This window comes from Diabrotica virgifera, chromosome 9 (assembly GCF_917563875.1).
Source record: "Diabrotica virgifera virgifera chromosome 9, PGI_DIABVI_V3a".
NCBI classification, from domain to species: Eukaryota; Metazoa; Arthropoda; class Insecta; order Coleoptera; family Chrysomelidae; genus Diabrotica; species Diabrotica virgifera.
Genome location: NC_065451.1, coordinates 197,107,104 through 197,126,198, shown reverse-complemented (window position 1 = coordinate 197,126,198; position 19,095 = coordinate 197,107,104). Strand labels below are relative to the sequence as shown.

General features: G+C 33.2%; 1 protein-coding gene across 1 annotated transcript in view; it reads left to right on the top strand.

Annotated features, from left to right (window-relative positions):
- The window catches only part of LOC114337494 (LIM/homeobox protein Lhx9-like), a 144,539-nt gene that overhangs the window by 22,318 nt on the left and 103,126 nt on the right, over nucleotides 1-19,095 (top strand). Inside the window, exon 2 of the mRNA XM_050661386.1 lies at nucleotides 16,717-17,011. Within this exon, the coding sequence (XP_050517343.1) occupies nucleotides 16,767-17,011 (245 nt within the window). The 5' untranslated portion in view covers nucleotides 16,717-16,766. The remainder of the gene's footprint in view (nucleotides 1-16,716; nucleotides 17,012-19,095) is intronic.

Below are 19,095 nucleotides of genomic sequence, written 5' to 3'. Positions count from 1 at the left end.
TTCTAATATATGGTCACAATAAAGGGATGACAACCCAAAGCCTTGTCACTAAACCTTTAACATCTTTCGCCAAACTCATGAGCAAAGACGGAGCCAACAAACCCATGAAAAAACATCATACCACAAGGAGTGCGTTCAGGTTGAGCTGGATTTTCTACAAAGTTATCGCAACTCTCAAAAGTCAGTCATTAAGCAGATAGACTCTCAGAGGTCTAAACAGATAAAAAAATAAAGAAAGACTATGACCAAGAGTAGGATCTATAGTGTTCGTGTTATAGGTCGACAAAATATTCCTCTAAGAGACCATCGTGATGATGGCCTTCTGCTTCTGGACGAAGATGCTGGACCTAGCAATGATAAGGTTTAAAATCGCATCAGGAGATAAGACTTTTAAATAACACCTATCCACAGAATCTTTCTGAGCAACATACATTAGTAGCACCAGTCAAAATCAATTAATGTTAAGGTAAAGAAATAATTGAACAAATAATGAATGGGGTTCAAAGTGCAAATTATTACTCTGTCATATTTGACGAAACGACAGACGTATCCCAAGTGGAAAAGTTTTCCCTAAATTTGATATACAACAACAGACATTTGATAGACTAACAACATTCGTGAAGACTTTGTCAAGTTCATTGACGCTTATGAGAACCTAAAAATAATTACTGAAAATCAAGAAGGAGGGAAGAACAAGGCCTGACAGGAGAAGCATTGGGAAAAACGGTGTTATTAAACTTGTTGAAAGAACTGCACTTCCGAAGAAATGTGTAGGAATCGGTACTACGGCAGGAATGGTGAATTTTAAGACACTTTTCACACACGGTAAAAGTGTATGAGAAGTGCCTTAAGACTCACCATTGAAACCCTAATTTTTAAAAATTCCCCCCCCCCCCCCCCAAAAAAAAAGTTCATGGCCCCTCTCGAAAATCGGTCCTGGATCCGCGCTTTCTTCGTCTTATACGACGAAGAAGCTCAACGGTTTGGTTATTCCTGTGCGCATCTCGTGACCTAGGTAGGTTTGTATACGCTCTGAGCTTCGCTGGTGGCGCTCCTAGCGGATTACTAATTCAACTTTCACCGGTAATTTTTAAATTTATTATTTAATTGTTATCGCTTAACATTTACAACGCAAAAAAGTAATTAAATTGTAATCGATTTTTTTAAGATTTTGCTAATGATTTTGACGTTCTATTGATAAAATATGAATTTCTTACTTCGGATACTTTCACAATTATCGTGTAGATGGCGCTAAGATTTTTAGATTAAATTATAATTACATATTACGGAACATTAAAAAAAATTAAATTCAGTATTTAAAACGTAAGTAACTTTAAGGCAAAAATATATACCACAGCTTTGACAAACTAATATTTTTTATAATTAATGTTTTTAATTTTAATTTTAAATTAATCACTTTGACATTTATGTCAAATTTCCGGTAAACGTTTACAGACTTGCCACTACTGGCGCTCGCGAATTTGTAAATATCTCCTCTACGAGCTACGTACGAGCTCACAGCGTATAGCCCATTACCTGATCTATGGATCTTGTTTCTACGCATAAATTTTCGCTGATTACAAAATTGGTCATCTAGGTTTTAGATACCTATATCCTACATGTATTTTCAATTCCCCTTCTAGCGAGTAAAGGTAGAGCTCATCTATCCTATCAGCTATTAGCACAATATCATCTGAAAACCTCAGATGACTAAGATTTTCTCCGTTTATATTTAGGCCCTTGTCGGTCAGTTTTGACTATTTACATTATGTATTCCAAAAGCGTAGTGAACAGGTTCGGTGATATGGTGTCCTCCAGATGTACTCCACGTTGTATTAGGAATTTCTGAGTTTGACCATTACCCACTGTAACACTAGCTGTTGCGTTTTGGTATATGTGTTTAATCATATCTATTTACTGATAGTTAATTCAGCATTCTGTCAAGGCTTCCTACATGTTTTGTTGATATATGGTGTCACACGCATTTTTATAATTCACAAATAATAAAGTCAGTGGTTTATTATATTCTGTCCATTTTTCTATCAGATTTTGATTACCAATTGGTGACCGTTTCTCCCTTGCCTTTTCTAAAACCCGCCTGTTCTATGGGCTGATAAAATTACAATTTTTCCGTTTCGAATTTTTTTTTGTAAATATTTTATAAATATGGGAAAGTAGACTTATACTTACGTTTGTAAATTCTGAGGACTGTAGGATAACTTCTGCATTGTGCAGAATAGTTATTTTCCTAACTAGTGCGGAAAGTGATACTTTCACGCACGAGACTGCCGTTGACCCGAACGACGCGCTAGCGGAGTTCGGGCAAGCAGTCGAGTGCGGGGAAGACACTTTCCGCATGAGTTAGGAACAATATTTTTTCTAGGGCCGTACGTTTGGAAAAAAAGCCACAAAAAATAGAGTTATATCAATTTCTATTTAGAAAATAGACAACTTAGTTCTTTGACAAGGTTGTCAAAACCAAACTTTTAATATAATGGGTTACCGCGACGACGATATTGGTTTCCATGACGACGATTTAAAACTACTGATTTGTCTAACTGTAATTGTCTACTGATTTGACTTTTAAATAGTATGTCAAAATAATTTTATTTCATCGAATTATTAGTAGTAATTGCACAAGATCTCTAAAATTATTGAATTTTTCCCGAGTGATACTTTGACAGTTTTAATTTAATTGTGTCAAAGTGTCACGAGGGCAAAAATTGTATATTAATTTTAGAGATCGAGTGCAATTTGTTGCGATTATTTCATGAATAAAACTGTTCAAAACCAAAATTTTATGTAATTTATTTATGTAAGTACAAATTAGTACAATTAAACACACAGTTGTTATAAATATTAATTTGACGGTTGAAAGTCATCACCTTTATAATTTTTAAAACATTATTGTCATTAATGTCACTGAATGTATTTTTTCATATCAATGAAGGGCATCTGACGTAATATACTTGACGACGGGAAATTATCAAAAATTATCGGGTATAATATCACAAGAGAGTGAGAATAAATTGAAAATATTGCGACAGTTTTTCGAAAATTTGTTGTTTTACAATAGACACGAGAGCCCGCAGGGCTCGAGTGGCTATTGCCCAATGACAACAAATTTGAGTAAAAATGAAGCATTATTTTCTTATTTATTCTTACTGTCGTGTGATATTCGTAAGATTATTTTTTAATACGTATATTATGGATATTTTCTTAAATGTGACAGTTGTCAAAACTAGGAAACTGGTTGCCATTAAACAGAAACAATCTACTTAAAAAAATTCTATCGGTAATTTTCTACAGTAGATAATGCTCAGTATAATTTTAATCTGATTGGACAGAATTAAACACGTGATCAAATATCTTACTATACAATTGGAAGTTAAAATCATCAAAAAATAATCAGTAGTAATTGCACAAGAGCTCTGAAATTATTGAATTTTTCCCGAGTGACACTTTGACAGTTTTAATTATGTCAAATTATGTCAAAGTGTCACGAGAGCAAAAATTCTATATTAATTTCAGAGCTCGGGTGCAATTTGTTGCGATTATTTCAGGAATAAAACTGTTCAAAACCAAAATTTTATTGTAAATTATTTATGTAAGTACAAATTAGTACCATTAAACACACAGTTTTTATAAATATTTGACCATTGAAAGTCATCACTTTTATAATTTTTAAAACATTAATTGTCATTAATGTCACTGAATGTATTTTTTCGCAGCAACGAAGGGCATCTGACGTAATATACTTAACGACGGGATATTATCAAAAATTATCACCTTAATTTGCATTTCTGTAGCTTTCTATTGGTCAGAATCTCCTATGAATGAAATAATCGCGCTAATTTCATTAAAACATGAACACAATAAGATAAATTTGAAATAAATTGGTATATAATATCTAAATATTAGTTTATTGCATGTATTATAATATATTATAACGCCATATTACAAGGTATTTTACTTTCCCGCACGCCATGCGGGAAAATTTACTTTCACGCACGCCGTGCGGGAAAGTGCAACTTTCGGAAACGAAATGCGTGCGTGAAAGTGGCTCTTTTAGCACGGCCGTAGAAAAAAAATGTATAGGTAGATTATATAGGTAGATTATATGTATAGGTAGATCTATAGTTAGATTAGTATCTCAAATGTGCTACTCCTTCCCTGTGGAGTACCTTCGGTAATACTTGAAGTCTAGACTATTAAATTGAGTCGGTTTATGTATTCAAAGGACATAAAATGTGCACACTGTTAATTTGTTAATTGCTAATTGTAGTTGCACTTGTGTTAAATTTATTGACTTGCAACAATACGTAGCCGTTGCCGACACACTGTCACGGTGCGTTCACTTTTAACTTTATAACCCATAACAATGAGAACTTTCAACTAATAATGAGACATTTTCGACGATAACAGTGATTTACTTGTTTTGCTACTGTGCCACAAGAATTATTGCCACAAAAATAAACGATACCATAATATTAGAACGGGAACAACAAAGATTTCGGATGCGCAAATTTATTAGAATAATTATTAGAATCGAATTTTTTTAGATACAGGTGAATCAGCATTCTGTATAATGTTGCAATGTATTTGTTATTTATAATTGATAACAGAAAAAGTATACAAGATAAATATTGTTCTGAAGCTGTTCCTTTGTTGCCTCTTATATTATTTAAGTTACTATTTACACGATAAACAAAACAAAGATACAAATCTTCTCTATTAGTCCAGAAAGCCACTGCGCATCCGCTAGGAGAAATATTCTAATTCGGATTTTTTGCACAATCTTACTCAAAAAGGACCCCTTTTAATAAATTTGCATGTTGCCAGGACCAAAAGTTGGTCAAAAATTTTTTAAACGTTCTTTTTTGTTTTTTTCCTAAAATTATTTTTTTTTGCTTGGAACAAATTTTTTTTAGGTTTTCTGGATCATTCCAAACAGAAAAGGTCTTTAGTGACTTTTCTCTAAAGTTGATAGTTTTTGACATATAAGCGATTAAAAATTGAAAAATTGCGAAATCGGCCATTTTTAACCCTCAAAAACTATGTGAAAAACTGAAAATTTGAATGTTGCTAAGGTAGGTAGATATTCTTTAAACATCGATTGATAAAATCCCGAAGAATTTTTTGCAATACAATATCAAAAACCCTTTGTTTTTTAATTGCCAATCAAGCGTGCGCGACACTATTTCCACCGTTCCATGTGTATGTATAATGTATACAGTATGGTGCAAATGAAAGGAATAAATTCGTTATTTCGTAAACCGGTGACTTTAAGAAAAAATCCCAAAACAGGTCGGTTTTTATTTTTAAGTTATATGATATTGTGGTATATATAGTATACTAGTGACGTCCTCCATCTGGGCGTGATGACGTAATCGATGATTTTTTTTAAATGAGAATACGGGTCGTGTGCTGGCTCATTGGAAAGGTTCTTCAATTCTCTATTCAGTAATATAAACATGTACATAATTATTTATTTGGGTGTCTAAAAAATTTTTATTAAATTAAATAATTTGGCAAATTGACAAAAAAATTAAATTATTGGACACCCTGTATAAATAATTATGTAAATGTTTATATTACTGAATAGAGAATTGAAGAACCTTTCAAATGAGCTAGCACACGACCCCTATTCTTATTTAAAAAAAAACATCGATTACGTCATCACGCCCAGATGGATGACGTCACTAGTATAGCATATATGTCACAATATCATACCTTAAATATAAAAATCGACTCATTTCGGGATTTTTCCTTAAAGTCGCCGGTTTACGAAATAACGAATTTATTCCTTTCATTTGCACCAGACTGCATACACATGCAACGGCGGAAAATAGTGTCGCGCACGCTTGATTGGCAATTAAAAAACAAAGGAGTTTTTGATATTGTATTGCAAAAAACTCTTCGGGATTTCATCAATCGATGTTTAAAGAATATCTGCCTACCTTGGCAACATTCAAATTTTCAGTTTTTCACATAGTTTTTGAGGGTTAAAAATGGCCGGTTTCGCAATTTTTCAATTTTTAATCGTTTATATGTCAAAAACTATCAACTTTAGAGAAAAGTCACTAAAGACCTTTTCTGTTTGGAATGATCCAAAAAACCTAAGAAAATTTTGTTCCATGCAAAAAAAAATAATTTTAGGAAAAAAACGAAAAAAAACGTTTAAAAAATTTTTGACCAACTTTTGGTCCTGGCAACATGCAAATTTGTTAAAAGGGGTCCTTTTTGAGTAACATTGTGCAAAAAATCCGAATTAGAATATTTTTTCTAGCGGATGCGCAGTGGCTTTCTGGACTATATGCCATAAGTTGGCAGTGGCAACTAACACTGTCACAGTGACAATTTTAGTTGATATACTCCTCCGATATGTCTAAAGGAGGTAAACTAGCAATATAATGTAAATTTATAGGTTTCTATTGATAATTTCCCACCTCTAGTTGTTTCATCTCTTTTTTTTTTCACAACATAGGTATTATATTTTCCGTCTTTTGCGTTATTTTCCTGGTTCTTAGTGCTCTCATCACTACATGTTTATAATCTCCAAATTTAGACTGCTTTGTCACTGTATTAAAAATTTCATAAAAAATATGTCTAAAAAAACAAAAATTGATGGAGTTTTTGTTTTTAAAAATAGTTGTCAACACATTCCAATGTAACATTTTTGAAGACCTCATTAACACCCAAATTGGTACATTATTGGGTCCTTGAAGATAACATCATTTTTAATTCCGGTACTATGTACTATAATAATTACAAAAATCTTTCTTTTTTATTGTTTTAAGTTATGTTTAAGCTAAATAAGCGAATGCGACAAAGACAGTATTTCTAAATTATATTTGATTTGGAAACGCATGATAGCACAGATTTTGAGGCAGACTATGTATACGAGCGTTGAAAGCAGAAAAATTATTGCCGAAACAAAATAAAATATATACGTAGGTATGGCCCATTTTTTGGGTTTTGTATTATTATTTGGGGCTTCCGCTTTTCTTTGGTTTTCTTAATTTTTCTTGTAGCCAAAGCCGTTTTTGTGATTTTTTTGTAGGTTGGCTAAAACATAAAAACATCATTAGTACATTTCTTTATTAATATTTACATTTTGGATCTTGCCCAATCGATGGTTTTCATTGGATACTTCATTCTTCTATAGTATCCAAAGCCGTCAGTAGATTTATTTTAGCTTTATATAAATTTCTGTATTTAGCCGCTATACTGCTGTGTCGTTTGCATAAAGGCTTAGTAGAGTTCCGGGTGATCTTGGGATGTTGGTAGTGTAAATTGTGTGCAGCTGCAGAATAAGTGACAGGACTAACATCTGTGGCACTCGTGCTTCTGAAGCTCAGTGCTCAGATAGGACTTGTCGTGTCTAGATCCTAAACATTCGGTTTATTAAGTACGAGGAGATGAGTAGTGTCCCAAGTCTCTTAGTTTGTGGGTCAGCTCTTTATGTCACACTCTGTCAAAGTATTTGCTTGCGTCCAGAAGGGCTGCTCCTGAATATTGTGTATCATTGAATCCAGCTGTTATGTACTCCGTTAGTTCGAGTAGGTACTTGTAGTTCACTGGAATTTTCAGCTGGTTAAATATATTATGAAAGTTTAGTAATATAATCAAAGTTCTCACTGTTCTATGCCAACATTATTGTCTTAAGATATCAATATTTCTTTTTCTTCTCCTTATATTAGAGTTTAGAATCTATTTACTTACATTACTAACGAGTTCCTAGTTATTTTAAACCCTAAATACATAGTAAAACCTACAAAGTTGTCAATAACTTTTGTTAGTTATTTGAGCTGAACTTACCTATATATGCAGATCGTTAGCAGACGATTCCTTCGCACCAACATTAATTTCAAGGAAAAGAACTGGGTCAGTATTAAACATTGGCGTCGACGATGTCAGGATTAAATTAGTTAAGAATGTAATGTACAGATAATTTGTGTTTTATCCAGTGACATGTCATAATGAGGAAAGTAATGCTTTTTAGTTAATAACTTGCATTGAGATAAATTTATTAAATATCAAGGATGACATTGATGTAGGGCTCTGGATGAATTATAAAATTTTTCCCGGGTATTCAAATGCAAAGTAACGACCAGAAACATTGAAATATGTAGGAATCTCTTATATTTTCACTGTGTACTATTATTAACATACTATAATCCAATATAAAGTTTAATCTTCTTCTTCTTCTTTTTCCTGAGCTTTCACCTTTTCAGGTATGATAACCCTTTTATCTCAGCTCCCCTGCAACTCAGCCCTTCCATACGGTGGTGTAACTAGTCAGTATTCCTCGTGTGCCCCTAAGACTTATTCTCCACCCCCCCCCCCCCCGTCTTTTATTTCCGTTCATTTTGTTCACACTAAATCCACTAAAACGCACAAATAAACGGTCCACTTATTTCAATTGTATAACAAATACACCGACAAAATTTGTTTTGTATTTTTATGTAACAAATAAAGCTACTGAACCTTACGATCTTACAACAAGGACTGACACATGACAGGGACACGTTGTCCTAGTTACTAAAATAATACTAAAATAATTTACCTGAATATCTTTGTAGCTAACAACGATAAATAAACAAAAGCGGTTGTGATGAGAAAGCCATAAACACAGATGTGCATCGTCGCGCCGAGGAGAAAAGATAACGATAATAGTAAACAAAAGAGTCACCAACATTCTGTTGTGACTGAACGGAAGTGAGTGAACAGAATAAAATACCACGAATATTTTTTTTACATTTTTGAAGTTATACTTCTTTAGGCGCGATTGAGATTGAGGGTGAATTTATATTGATCTGCGCGCATGCGCACACCGACAGTTTGGTATTAGTCTTTATACGGGCTCTGATTGGGTGTTGGAATTTTGAAATGATCTGTCAATAATTGTTCAATATGGAGGTTATCGGTAAACAAAAATGTTGTATAATATATTAGTTTTTATTGTTGTGAGGACAGAAATAAAATCAAATTTATAATTATAGTGACTTTTTAAATAGTTTTGAGAAGCCACAGGTACGTAATTCTTAATGTTTTAGTTGTATTCCAATAAAAAATTATCTTCATACCTATTTGGAAAATGTAAAAAAAATAATGTACTTACCTAGTACTTGCTATGCTATACCCCTAGTAGGCAATGCTTTAATTTACATAATCTGATTACGAACAAACTTTCTACAAATTTTCATCTAATGTATCGTTTTCTTACTCTATATATTGTTGTATTTTAATTCGACAAAAATCAAACTAATAAAAATTCATATAAACAAAATGTCAAAAAGTTGTTCAGTTTGTGTATATTCCCACATGACGTACACGCGAAGGTGGTGCAGTTTGAAATCGCTTCGACTCTCGTACGGCGGGATACACGGGAAGTAGGTTCAAGCCCAATTAGACCGGGCAGTATCGTTGCCCCCGCTAGCGAAATTATTCCGATTCGATTTTTTTGTACAAACTTACTCAAAAAGAGGTCCTTATAACATATCCACAGGGTGCCGGGCGGTGCCGTGGTCGAAAAATTTTTTAAACAATGTTTTTTAAACAAATTCACAAAAATGATTTTTTCATTTCGAACAAATTTTTTTTTGGATAAATTGGCTTATTCTGAGCAAAAAAGGTCTCTTGTTATTTTTTTCTAAAATTGATTGTTGTCGAGTTATATGTGATTAAAAATTTTAAAAAATGCAAAAATGGCCATTTTTAAAGCTTAATAACTCGAGTAAACATTATTATTACGAAATTCAAAAAGTGATCAAATCAAGTTTAATACCCCTTCTTCAAGGTCCTGAAGAGATCTTCGTCATTATTTTATTATAAAGCTGTTATTTTTAATTATTAACAATTAGCGCTATAGTCCAGGATGTATCCGTCGCCCCCGTTAGTGAAATTATTCCGATTCCATTTTTTTGCAGAAACTTACTCAAAACGAGGTCCTTATAACATATCCACAGGGTGCCGGGCGGTGCCGTGGTCGAAAAATTGTTTAAACAATTTTTTTTAAACAAATTCACAAAAATATTTTTTTTTATTGCGAACGATTTTTTTTAGATAATTTGGGTTATTCTGAGCAAAAAAGGTCTCTTGTGATTTTTCTCTAAAATTGATTGTTGTCGAGTTATATGGCCATTTTCGCATTTTTAGAAAAAAATCATGAGACATTTTTTGCTCAGAATGTTATTATCTAAAAAAAAATTTGTTCGAAGTGAAAAAATTATTTTTGTGAATTTGTTTAAAAAAATTGTTTAAACAATTTTTCGACCACGTCACCGCCCGGCACCCTGTGGATATGTTATAAGAACCTCGTTTTGAGTAAGTTTCTGCAAAAAAAATGGAATCGGAATAATTTCACTAACGGGGGCGACGCGACGGTACATCCTGGACAATAGCGCTAATTGTTAATAATTAAAAATAACAGGTTTCTAATAAAATAATGACAAAAATCTCTTCAGGACTTTGAAGAAGAGATTTGAAACTTGATTTGGTGACTTTTTGAATTTGATAATAATAATGGTTAATCGAGTTATTAAGCCTTGAAAATGGCTATTTTCGCATTTTTCAAATTTTTAATCGCATATAACTCGACAAAAATCAATTTTAGAAAAAAATCTCAAGAGACCTTTTTTGCTCAGAATAAGCCAATTTATCTAAAAAAATTTGGTTCGAAATGAAAAAATTATTTTTGTGAATTTGTTTAAAAAAATTGTTTAAACAATTTTTCGACCATGGCACCGCCCGGCACCCTGTGAATATGTTATAAGGACTTCTTTTAGAGTAAGTTTGTGCAAGAAAATCAAATCGGAATAATTTCGCTAGCGGGGGCAACGATACTGCCCGGTCTAAATGCAAGTTATATCATTTTTTTATTTTTTTTTATAGATTTTATGATTGTAAGTATATTATTATATAATTTTTTCAGAAAATACATATTTAATTAAAAATTTTGGTAACAATTATTGTTCAGAAATCATTTGTGGCATTTTTCAATGTGTTTGTGTGTGTTTTATTTTTTTATTTTTTTAATTTTTGGTATTGTTTTAATAAAAATTTTTGGAAAGTAGTAGAGGAACTGTTTAAAGTATATTGATTTCGTTGAAATCATATAATAGAAGTATAACTTCTACGTGCGTACAAAGTACACACATTCTTTTTTATTTTCGGGAAGCTACAGGGAGTTTTGCTTCAACATATTTTTTTGCTAAAATTTTTCCAGAATATCAGTTTTTTGCGCCCCCCTAAGGCCTGCGCCCCAATGCACCGCATTGGTTGCATTGGCGTTAGTTACGCCACTGCTTCCATATTCTCCTCGTTTTTCTCGATCTGTTTCTCTCAACATCTGACAGCTCTATACTTCGTCTCACATAGTTCTCATTTATACATTTGAGGTGACTAAATAATTACAGTCTTTGTTTTTAAACCTTTTTTGAGACTGCAGTCATCTCGGCTCTTTCCTGAATCAGGTAGTTCCTGGTCTTTTCCCTTCTAGTTTTACCCAACATTCACAGTAACATTTTCAGTTATTTTCATCTTCCTTTCCTAAACCCTCTTTACAGGCTATACTTCAGTACCGTGCTCCAGCACATACCTCACCAGACTCTTGTATATCTTTCTGTTTAGCCCTTCACTGATTTTTTGATGACAAAGTACCCCACTCATTCGCTAGGGGTTAAACCAACCAGCCTGTATACTATGGATAATTTCTAGATTTCCAGTTACCTACTATTGTTCGTTATGTAGGTATTTATATTCTCCTACTTATCCTAATATATCTGTCCATATCCCAAACCATTCCTGTTCCTCCCAACCACATATAAGTAGTCCGTTTTCGACCTGCTAACCTTAAGTCCTTCTTCTTCAATTGCTCTCCTCCAACATTTATTTGCTCTTCTTCCCTTACATGGTGTCAACCAAGGAGCCCCTCTCTTACCTTCTCTCTCAGTACATCTATAATATGATAGATTGTAGTATTTTGGTGATGAACCTCGCTAGGGGTAGGAATACATTAAGTACTCATAATATGTTTATTTAATCACTATTACGCTAGTAACTAGTTGGTGTGCTTAAAGTAGAACCATCTGCGAAGGCATCGTGATTTTCTAATTGATTCGTTAATTAAATATCATTCTTAATCCAGATGCACTCGCAGATGGTTCTACTTTAAGCACACCAACTAGTTACTAGCGTAATAGTGATTAAATAAACATATTATGAGTACTTAGTGTATTCCTACCCCTAGCGAGGTTCATCACCAAAATACTACAATCTATCATATTATAGATGTACTGCCATATGGTGGCTCCTGGCTTCTGAGCCACCTTAGATAATTAGGGGTTGGTTACCCCCGACCATAAGGGTTGATGTAGTAAATAACTCTCACAGTTAATACATTTATTTATACGTGGAGTATTTAACGGTAAGTAGCTGGTGGTATATTATTTGCTTAATGTGATGTACTAGCTGGAATCTCAACTACTGATTGATTTATCTGTCCCCCGGGAAAGTATAATTAAAGGTCGATTGTTTTGTTTTATGTTTTGGTAAGCAAAAGTGAGAGTGATTCAAAACTGCTGACTGCTAACAAACATACATTGATTATTATTGCAACTTGACCTTGTATCAAATACTAGCATGTATCGATGTGGTAATCTAGGTTAATCGTATTTATTAAAAACAAACATATTTGTTTTTACCACGGGCATTTAATTATTAAAGAGTTTGTCTTAAGAAGATGTTTACTGAGATGCTGTGTATCCCAACACACATCCATAACACGATTACTCATAACAAGATTACAATAGGTAGCGACTCAGTGAAGAACCGTGATGCAAACCAACCATAACTAGAAAACTTTTGCTTAATCCGACACAGATATTTATTTTGCTGTACGCTCCTTCATCCATATCCTTCACGAGCCTTACGTACTTCTCAAGAACCCTTCTCTCTCTATATATTTCTCCTTCTTTAGCCTCGTTCTAACATTCTCTCCCAAATTTTCATTGTGTGTGACATTAACTTTATCTGTCTATAGTTCTTATAGTCCTAAATCTCCCATTTTTCTTTATACAGTCACAGATAGTGATTAGAGTAACTCGTGCTGTTCTATATTTATCTCTCCCAGAAAGTTTAGTATTTCTAGAGGCCTTATATTAGCTAAATATTCTTCTATGTCCCATATTTACAGATATGAGCATCAGTTTGATCTTCTACTCCATATAGTTTGGTTGTGTGACTGTTCTAAGTTACACTTGTCCTGTTGGTAACTTCACTTGTTGAAACGACAATTATTTGAAAAGTCTCATTACTGAGTCTAGAGATGTGCTCTTACGTACGAACGGCTTAAAGATCAGAAGATATTTTATGTATCACAATCACAAATAAATGTTAAATCGTATCTAGTGTAAGATAACTAGTGATGAGCGAGACTGATCTTGGTCTTGCGGTCTTGGTCTTGGTCTTGCAGCAAGACCAAGGTTTAGTTATTATGTTATACACTCCTGGCCAAAAAAACCTGGACACCTTAAAAATTGGTCATTTTTGATGTCTCAAATCTCATAAACCTGTTGTCCGATTTTAGTGATTTTTTTAATATGTTATAGCCTCATTCTCTAAGAATATGGATGTAGTAATAGTGTTGCTGAACATGTAAATGTTATTGTATACCGGCTGTAACAATAATACTGTGTTTTTTCCTGAAAGTTCGTAACACCCTGTGGAATATTCTAGCATTTAAAAAATATTGAAATTAAAATTTAATTGTAGCCTTAGCCTTTCTTAACATTCTGCTTTTTGACTCATTCACTTATGTTGGATAATAAAAAAGTTAGGTACTTTGACAACTAGCCATGTTCTTCATCAATACAGGGTGTTTCTAAATAAGTGCGACAAACTTTAAGGGTTAATTCTGCATGAAAAATAATGACAGTTTGCTTTATAAACATATGTCCGCAAATGCTTCGTTTCCGAGATACGGGATGTTGAATTTTTTCTTACAAACAGATGATTTATTTACTGCTCTAAAACCGGTTGAGATGTGCAAATGAAATTTGGTAAGTTTTAAGAGCTAGTTATTTCACATTTTTTGGCATAAAACTAAGAATTTTATATTCGCCATTGGCGTGCATACAGGTAATATGACCGGGTAATATGACCCGTATGCACGCCAATGGTGAATATAAAATACATAATTGTAGTCAAAAAATGCGCAATTACTGCCTCTTAAAACCCACCACATTTAATTTGCATATCTCAACCGGTTTTAGAGCAATAAATAAATCGTCAGTGTGTAAGAAAAAATTGAACACCCGGTATCTCGGAAACGAAGCATTTGCAGACATATGTTTATAAATTAAACGGTCATTATTTTTTCATGCAGAATTACCCCTTTAAGTTTGTCGCATTTATTTAGAAACACCCTATATTGATGAAGAACGTGGCTACTTGTCAAAGTACCTAACTTTTTCATTATCCAACATAAGTGAATGAGTCAAAAAGCAGAATGTTAAAAGAGGCTAGGGCTACAACTGAGTTTTAATTTCAATATTTTTTAAATGCTAGAATATTCCACAGGGCGTTACGAACTTTCAGGAAAAAACACAGTATTATTGTTACACCCGGTATACAATGACATTTACATGTTCAACAACACTATTACTACATCCATATTCTTAGAGAATAAGGCTATAACATATTAAAAAAATCACTAAAATCGGACAACGGGTTTATGAGATTCCAGACATCAAAAATGAACCATTTTTAAAGTGTCCAAGTTTTTTTGGCCAGGAGTGTAGTATTAGGTCCATAAATAGGTATGGTAAATATGTAAGTGTTTACTAAAAAGTATGTTTTAGTTAGTTTATAAAAAAAGTTAATTATATTAAATAATGATTAAATAGAGTAAAAATTATTTGATTTTTGTGTTCTCTTAAAAAAATTTAATTTATGTTCTTAAATTTGACCCTCGTAGGATAAATACTACAGTGTTCGAGTGAAAGGAGCAGATCATTATCTGTTAACAACTATAAACCGTTTATCCCTTTTCGTAAAATCCGTGAGTTGAAGGTCCCCGACCATTTGTGGCACCTTTAGAGAAGCTCTTTTTCTTTAACATTTTATTAAAATATAGGGGCAATAAACAGTAATCCAGACTCAAGACGTGGTCTGAAGGTAGGAGGCAGGTATCGACAGCATGCAAAACACAACATGACACAACCGAAGGCCGGCAATTGCAACATGGGTTGTAAATGCAGGTGTTTCCTACTGATAAACATTACCATTATAAAAATATACTCTAATCTCTTTATATAGAGAGAAATAATTAGGTCATTAGGTGAATGTATAATGTTAAAATTGGTATCCGTTTGAAACTACATTCTACATTCTGTTAAAATTTTAAAGCAAAAAATATAGTTTCATTCTTCACATCTTTATTTATTTCAGTGTATATTTTATTCGAAATTGTTTGGTTCAAATTATTACTACCAAAAAAGCAAGACCAGCAAGACTCTTGCAGCAAGACCAAGACCAAGAACAAGACCGGCTAGTGCAAGACCAAGACCAAGACCAAGACAGCCTTTTAGCTGCAAGACCAAGACCAAGACCAAGCTTGCAAGAACAAGACCAAGACCAAGACTAGCCTGGTCTTGGTCTTGTTCTTGTTTTGCTCATCACTAAAGATACTACGATAATCTGTAGCTAGAGGACGGTACCTCTCATAAAACGACGACAGAGGTCAGCTGGACCTAAGTTTCCGGGTGCTACAAAGCATGTTTCTGCGGAGGCTACGGAAAAGTCCGAACAGCTAGTAGCTTTTCTGCCATTAGTAATTGCTCCAACTTCTTCGGGTTGGAAATAAAAACCAGTTGCTTAGTTGTCAAAAATTAACCCCAGAGACTAGATTAGTGGTCAAAACCCGAGCAGGATGGGTGCCAGTGTGTACTTGACTTTAGTGTACAGGACTCCTTTACCTAATTTAGATACCAGTTTTACGCCCGTTTGTCGAGGTGAAGAAATTTCCCTGAAGCTGAGCCAGACCCATTACACACACGCCTATGATATGCCGTTAGTTGATTTGAGAATGTTTATATGGTTATACCTTATTCGAACCTGCCCTTTTATTTGTATCCATAGAACGTTCCTCCCTACCCATTTTGACACGAAGTACCGAGAAAAAGAACTTTGAACCTCAACAAGGATAATGGATTTCAATAATTTAAATAATTAGTGCTTCATTGTTAAACGTGCTAAACATTCAGTATGTTTTTAGTAGTTGCCAGAAGCTCCACATTTCAAGTACATTCTATTTTAGCTCCTTTTTATTGAGCATTATGGGGTCGATAGAGGATTTTACCATAAAATCCATCTTCTTTACCATCATTTTTAATATGAATCTTCCTTAGGCTTTATTTCTTTTAACTTTATTACGAGTCTACATTTTCCTTAAGCAAATTTATATTATTCTTTGCTAAAATCTTTTCATAAATGTTTAGAATTTAAAACTCAACACATATATTTGTGCAGCAGTTATTTATTTCCAATCTCTCCGCCACTGGTACCGTCTCTAGGTAGGTACTAGCGTACTAGACTCCGACATCCTGAACTTCCTAATCATCAACGCCGTCTCTTCGGGCGCCTATAACATGTTCTTCGACATCCAGTCACCACTATCATTTTTTTGTCTTATCGATAATATTTTTTTTTCAGGAGTACTACAAGTACCGCACGTACCATCTACAGTCGTACCAGTCGTTTTGATGATGTTGAAAGAGCGTGATAACACGTCGTCTCCTTGCTCGAGCTTAGGTGGTTCCTCTGGGATTGAAGCCTCGTCTTGTGCGGGATGCGGAGAGCGGATCCACGATAGGTACTACCTCTTGGCCGTTGACAGACAATGGCATGCGTCATGTTTGAAATGTTGCGAATGCAAGTTGCCGCTAGATTCGGATTTGACGTGTTTTGCGCGCGATGGGAATATTTATTGTAAAGAAGATTATTACAGGTGAGTACCAATATACAGAGGGATAAAAAGCCTGATATTGGATAATTATATCTATATAACAAAACCTACAGTCTATATAAACTTTTATATCACGTAGTTTGGCATAAAAAAATGAAATTTACAGGCATTTTCTGATTTTGATTTTAAGAGTAAACAGTAGCGATCAACAGGTAGCAACAAAATTTAACTTCGGGGGATAGTATCATAAACTTTGGCAACAGTGGTAATCTTTGACATTATCTAAGATTAATATTTTGACAATATCATAGTCGCGCTAAATGGAAGTATGTAATAGAAAACGATTTTATTATTAATAAATAGATATTTATAAAAATAAACCAAAATGGGTGAAAATTTTATGTTAAGGTAGGTATAGAAATATCTAATAATAAAACAATAATAAATAATCATTTTTTGTTGTGAAGCGAAACAAATTTCGATTTTCGCATAATTTTGTCACGGTTTTAATGGACTTTTTCTTGGAAGGTTTCACTTTATTTTTCGTTTGATTTGCTTTTTCCATTTTCTTAAACTATTGATAATATTTTTAGAATAAAAAATCTTCCTAAAACTTTATATACTCGCATTGGAATTCGAAATAGTTTTACGTAAAATATACTTACCTACCTACATATAACTAAAACTCACAATTAACAACAATCTATTCTTTCAAAGAGGCCAACAACTTATACAACAACAACAAATATAATATAATAAATTAACTATCAATACACACTACTTTCCTATGAAACAACAATCACGAATTCTTAAATTAACACACTACTGCACTGAACAGATATCGATAAAGATGACAGAACAGATTAGAGAAAATCTGACGCAGGTTTGTCCAAATGACAGTGGTAATTTCTCTATGTTGACTAATTAGTTATTTAGATATAATATGGTCGATTTCTTGTTAGAAATAAAAAATTTTAGTAGTAATTACACAAAATCTAGGCATGGGATAAAAAAGTTTATTTGAAGAGTTTATTTTCTTTTCTTCTTAATGGCGGTACAGGCTCCTTTTTTCAATATTTTATTTAGTTATAGAGTAATTTCCACGTATTACATATTTCTGAAATTGGGCTCTGTATCGCCATTCTTTATTATATTACGAATATGTGTGCCAAATATCTCGACAAAATATTCAAAATTAGAGTCGCAATCTTGGAACGCGTTTGTTGCTACCTGTTGATCGCTACTGTGGCCTCTTAATTCTATCCATAAAAAAGGTATCTAGTAGATGTCCATATATTTTAAAGTGAACACTGTGTATTTTGATTGTTTTCTTTTTGTGCTCTTCTGTTTCTTTTTCTTCATTTCGTAGTTTAGGCCTTCCATCTTTTCAAGGGACGTCCTTTACTTATATTATTTCTTTTTGGTTTGTAAATTAGTATGTTACAGATAGTCGATTTTTCGTTCATTATGTTTAATTGTTTCCTCTTTGTTTTGTATTGTGTAACCTTATCATCTCGTAATATCATTTCGCAAGCTTGGTGACTGTTTCTAAGGATGCAGTATCTTCTTCTATTCTATTCATCTATTTTAATTTTATAAGCAAACATTTGTCTTCCATTTAAATCATGTTTGATTTTGTTAAACAATTTTTCTCATGATTGCTCTTTCTTTTTGGTTCGTTCCAAACTTCTCTGAAAATGTATTTGCATTCTTTTGTCTTTTGCATTTAGACACTTAAAATAAAAAATATTTTTACATATTTCTTATTTTAAGTGCCTAAACGCATGGTTCTCTTTCTTTATTTCAAACCCAATTGATCTTTTGAGGTCCAAAAGATCTCCTTTATCACTGAAGTTGAAGATTGTTGTGTTTGTTACCCATTGTCGTTTCCATTAACCAGTATAGAATTTTTAAATCCTAGGTATGTATCCTGTTACAGGTCATCATCTCGCAATCGCCTAATACATATTAGTTATACATACAGGTTTTGGTTCATTCAGTAGAGTCTGCAGTCAAGGTCTTCATTGTAGATACCGATTTTACTATTATTATTAGGAATTATTCTTTAAACTGTTGCATGCCCTGTTAATATTTCCGTTATTATTTTCAGTTTATTCCTGCCTCTA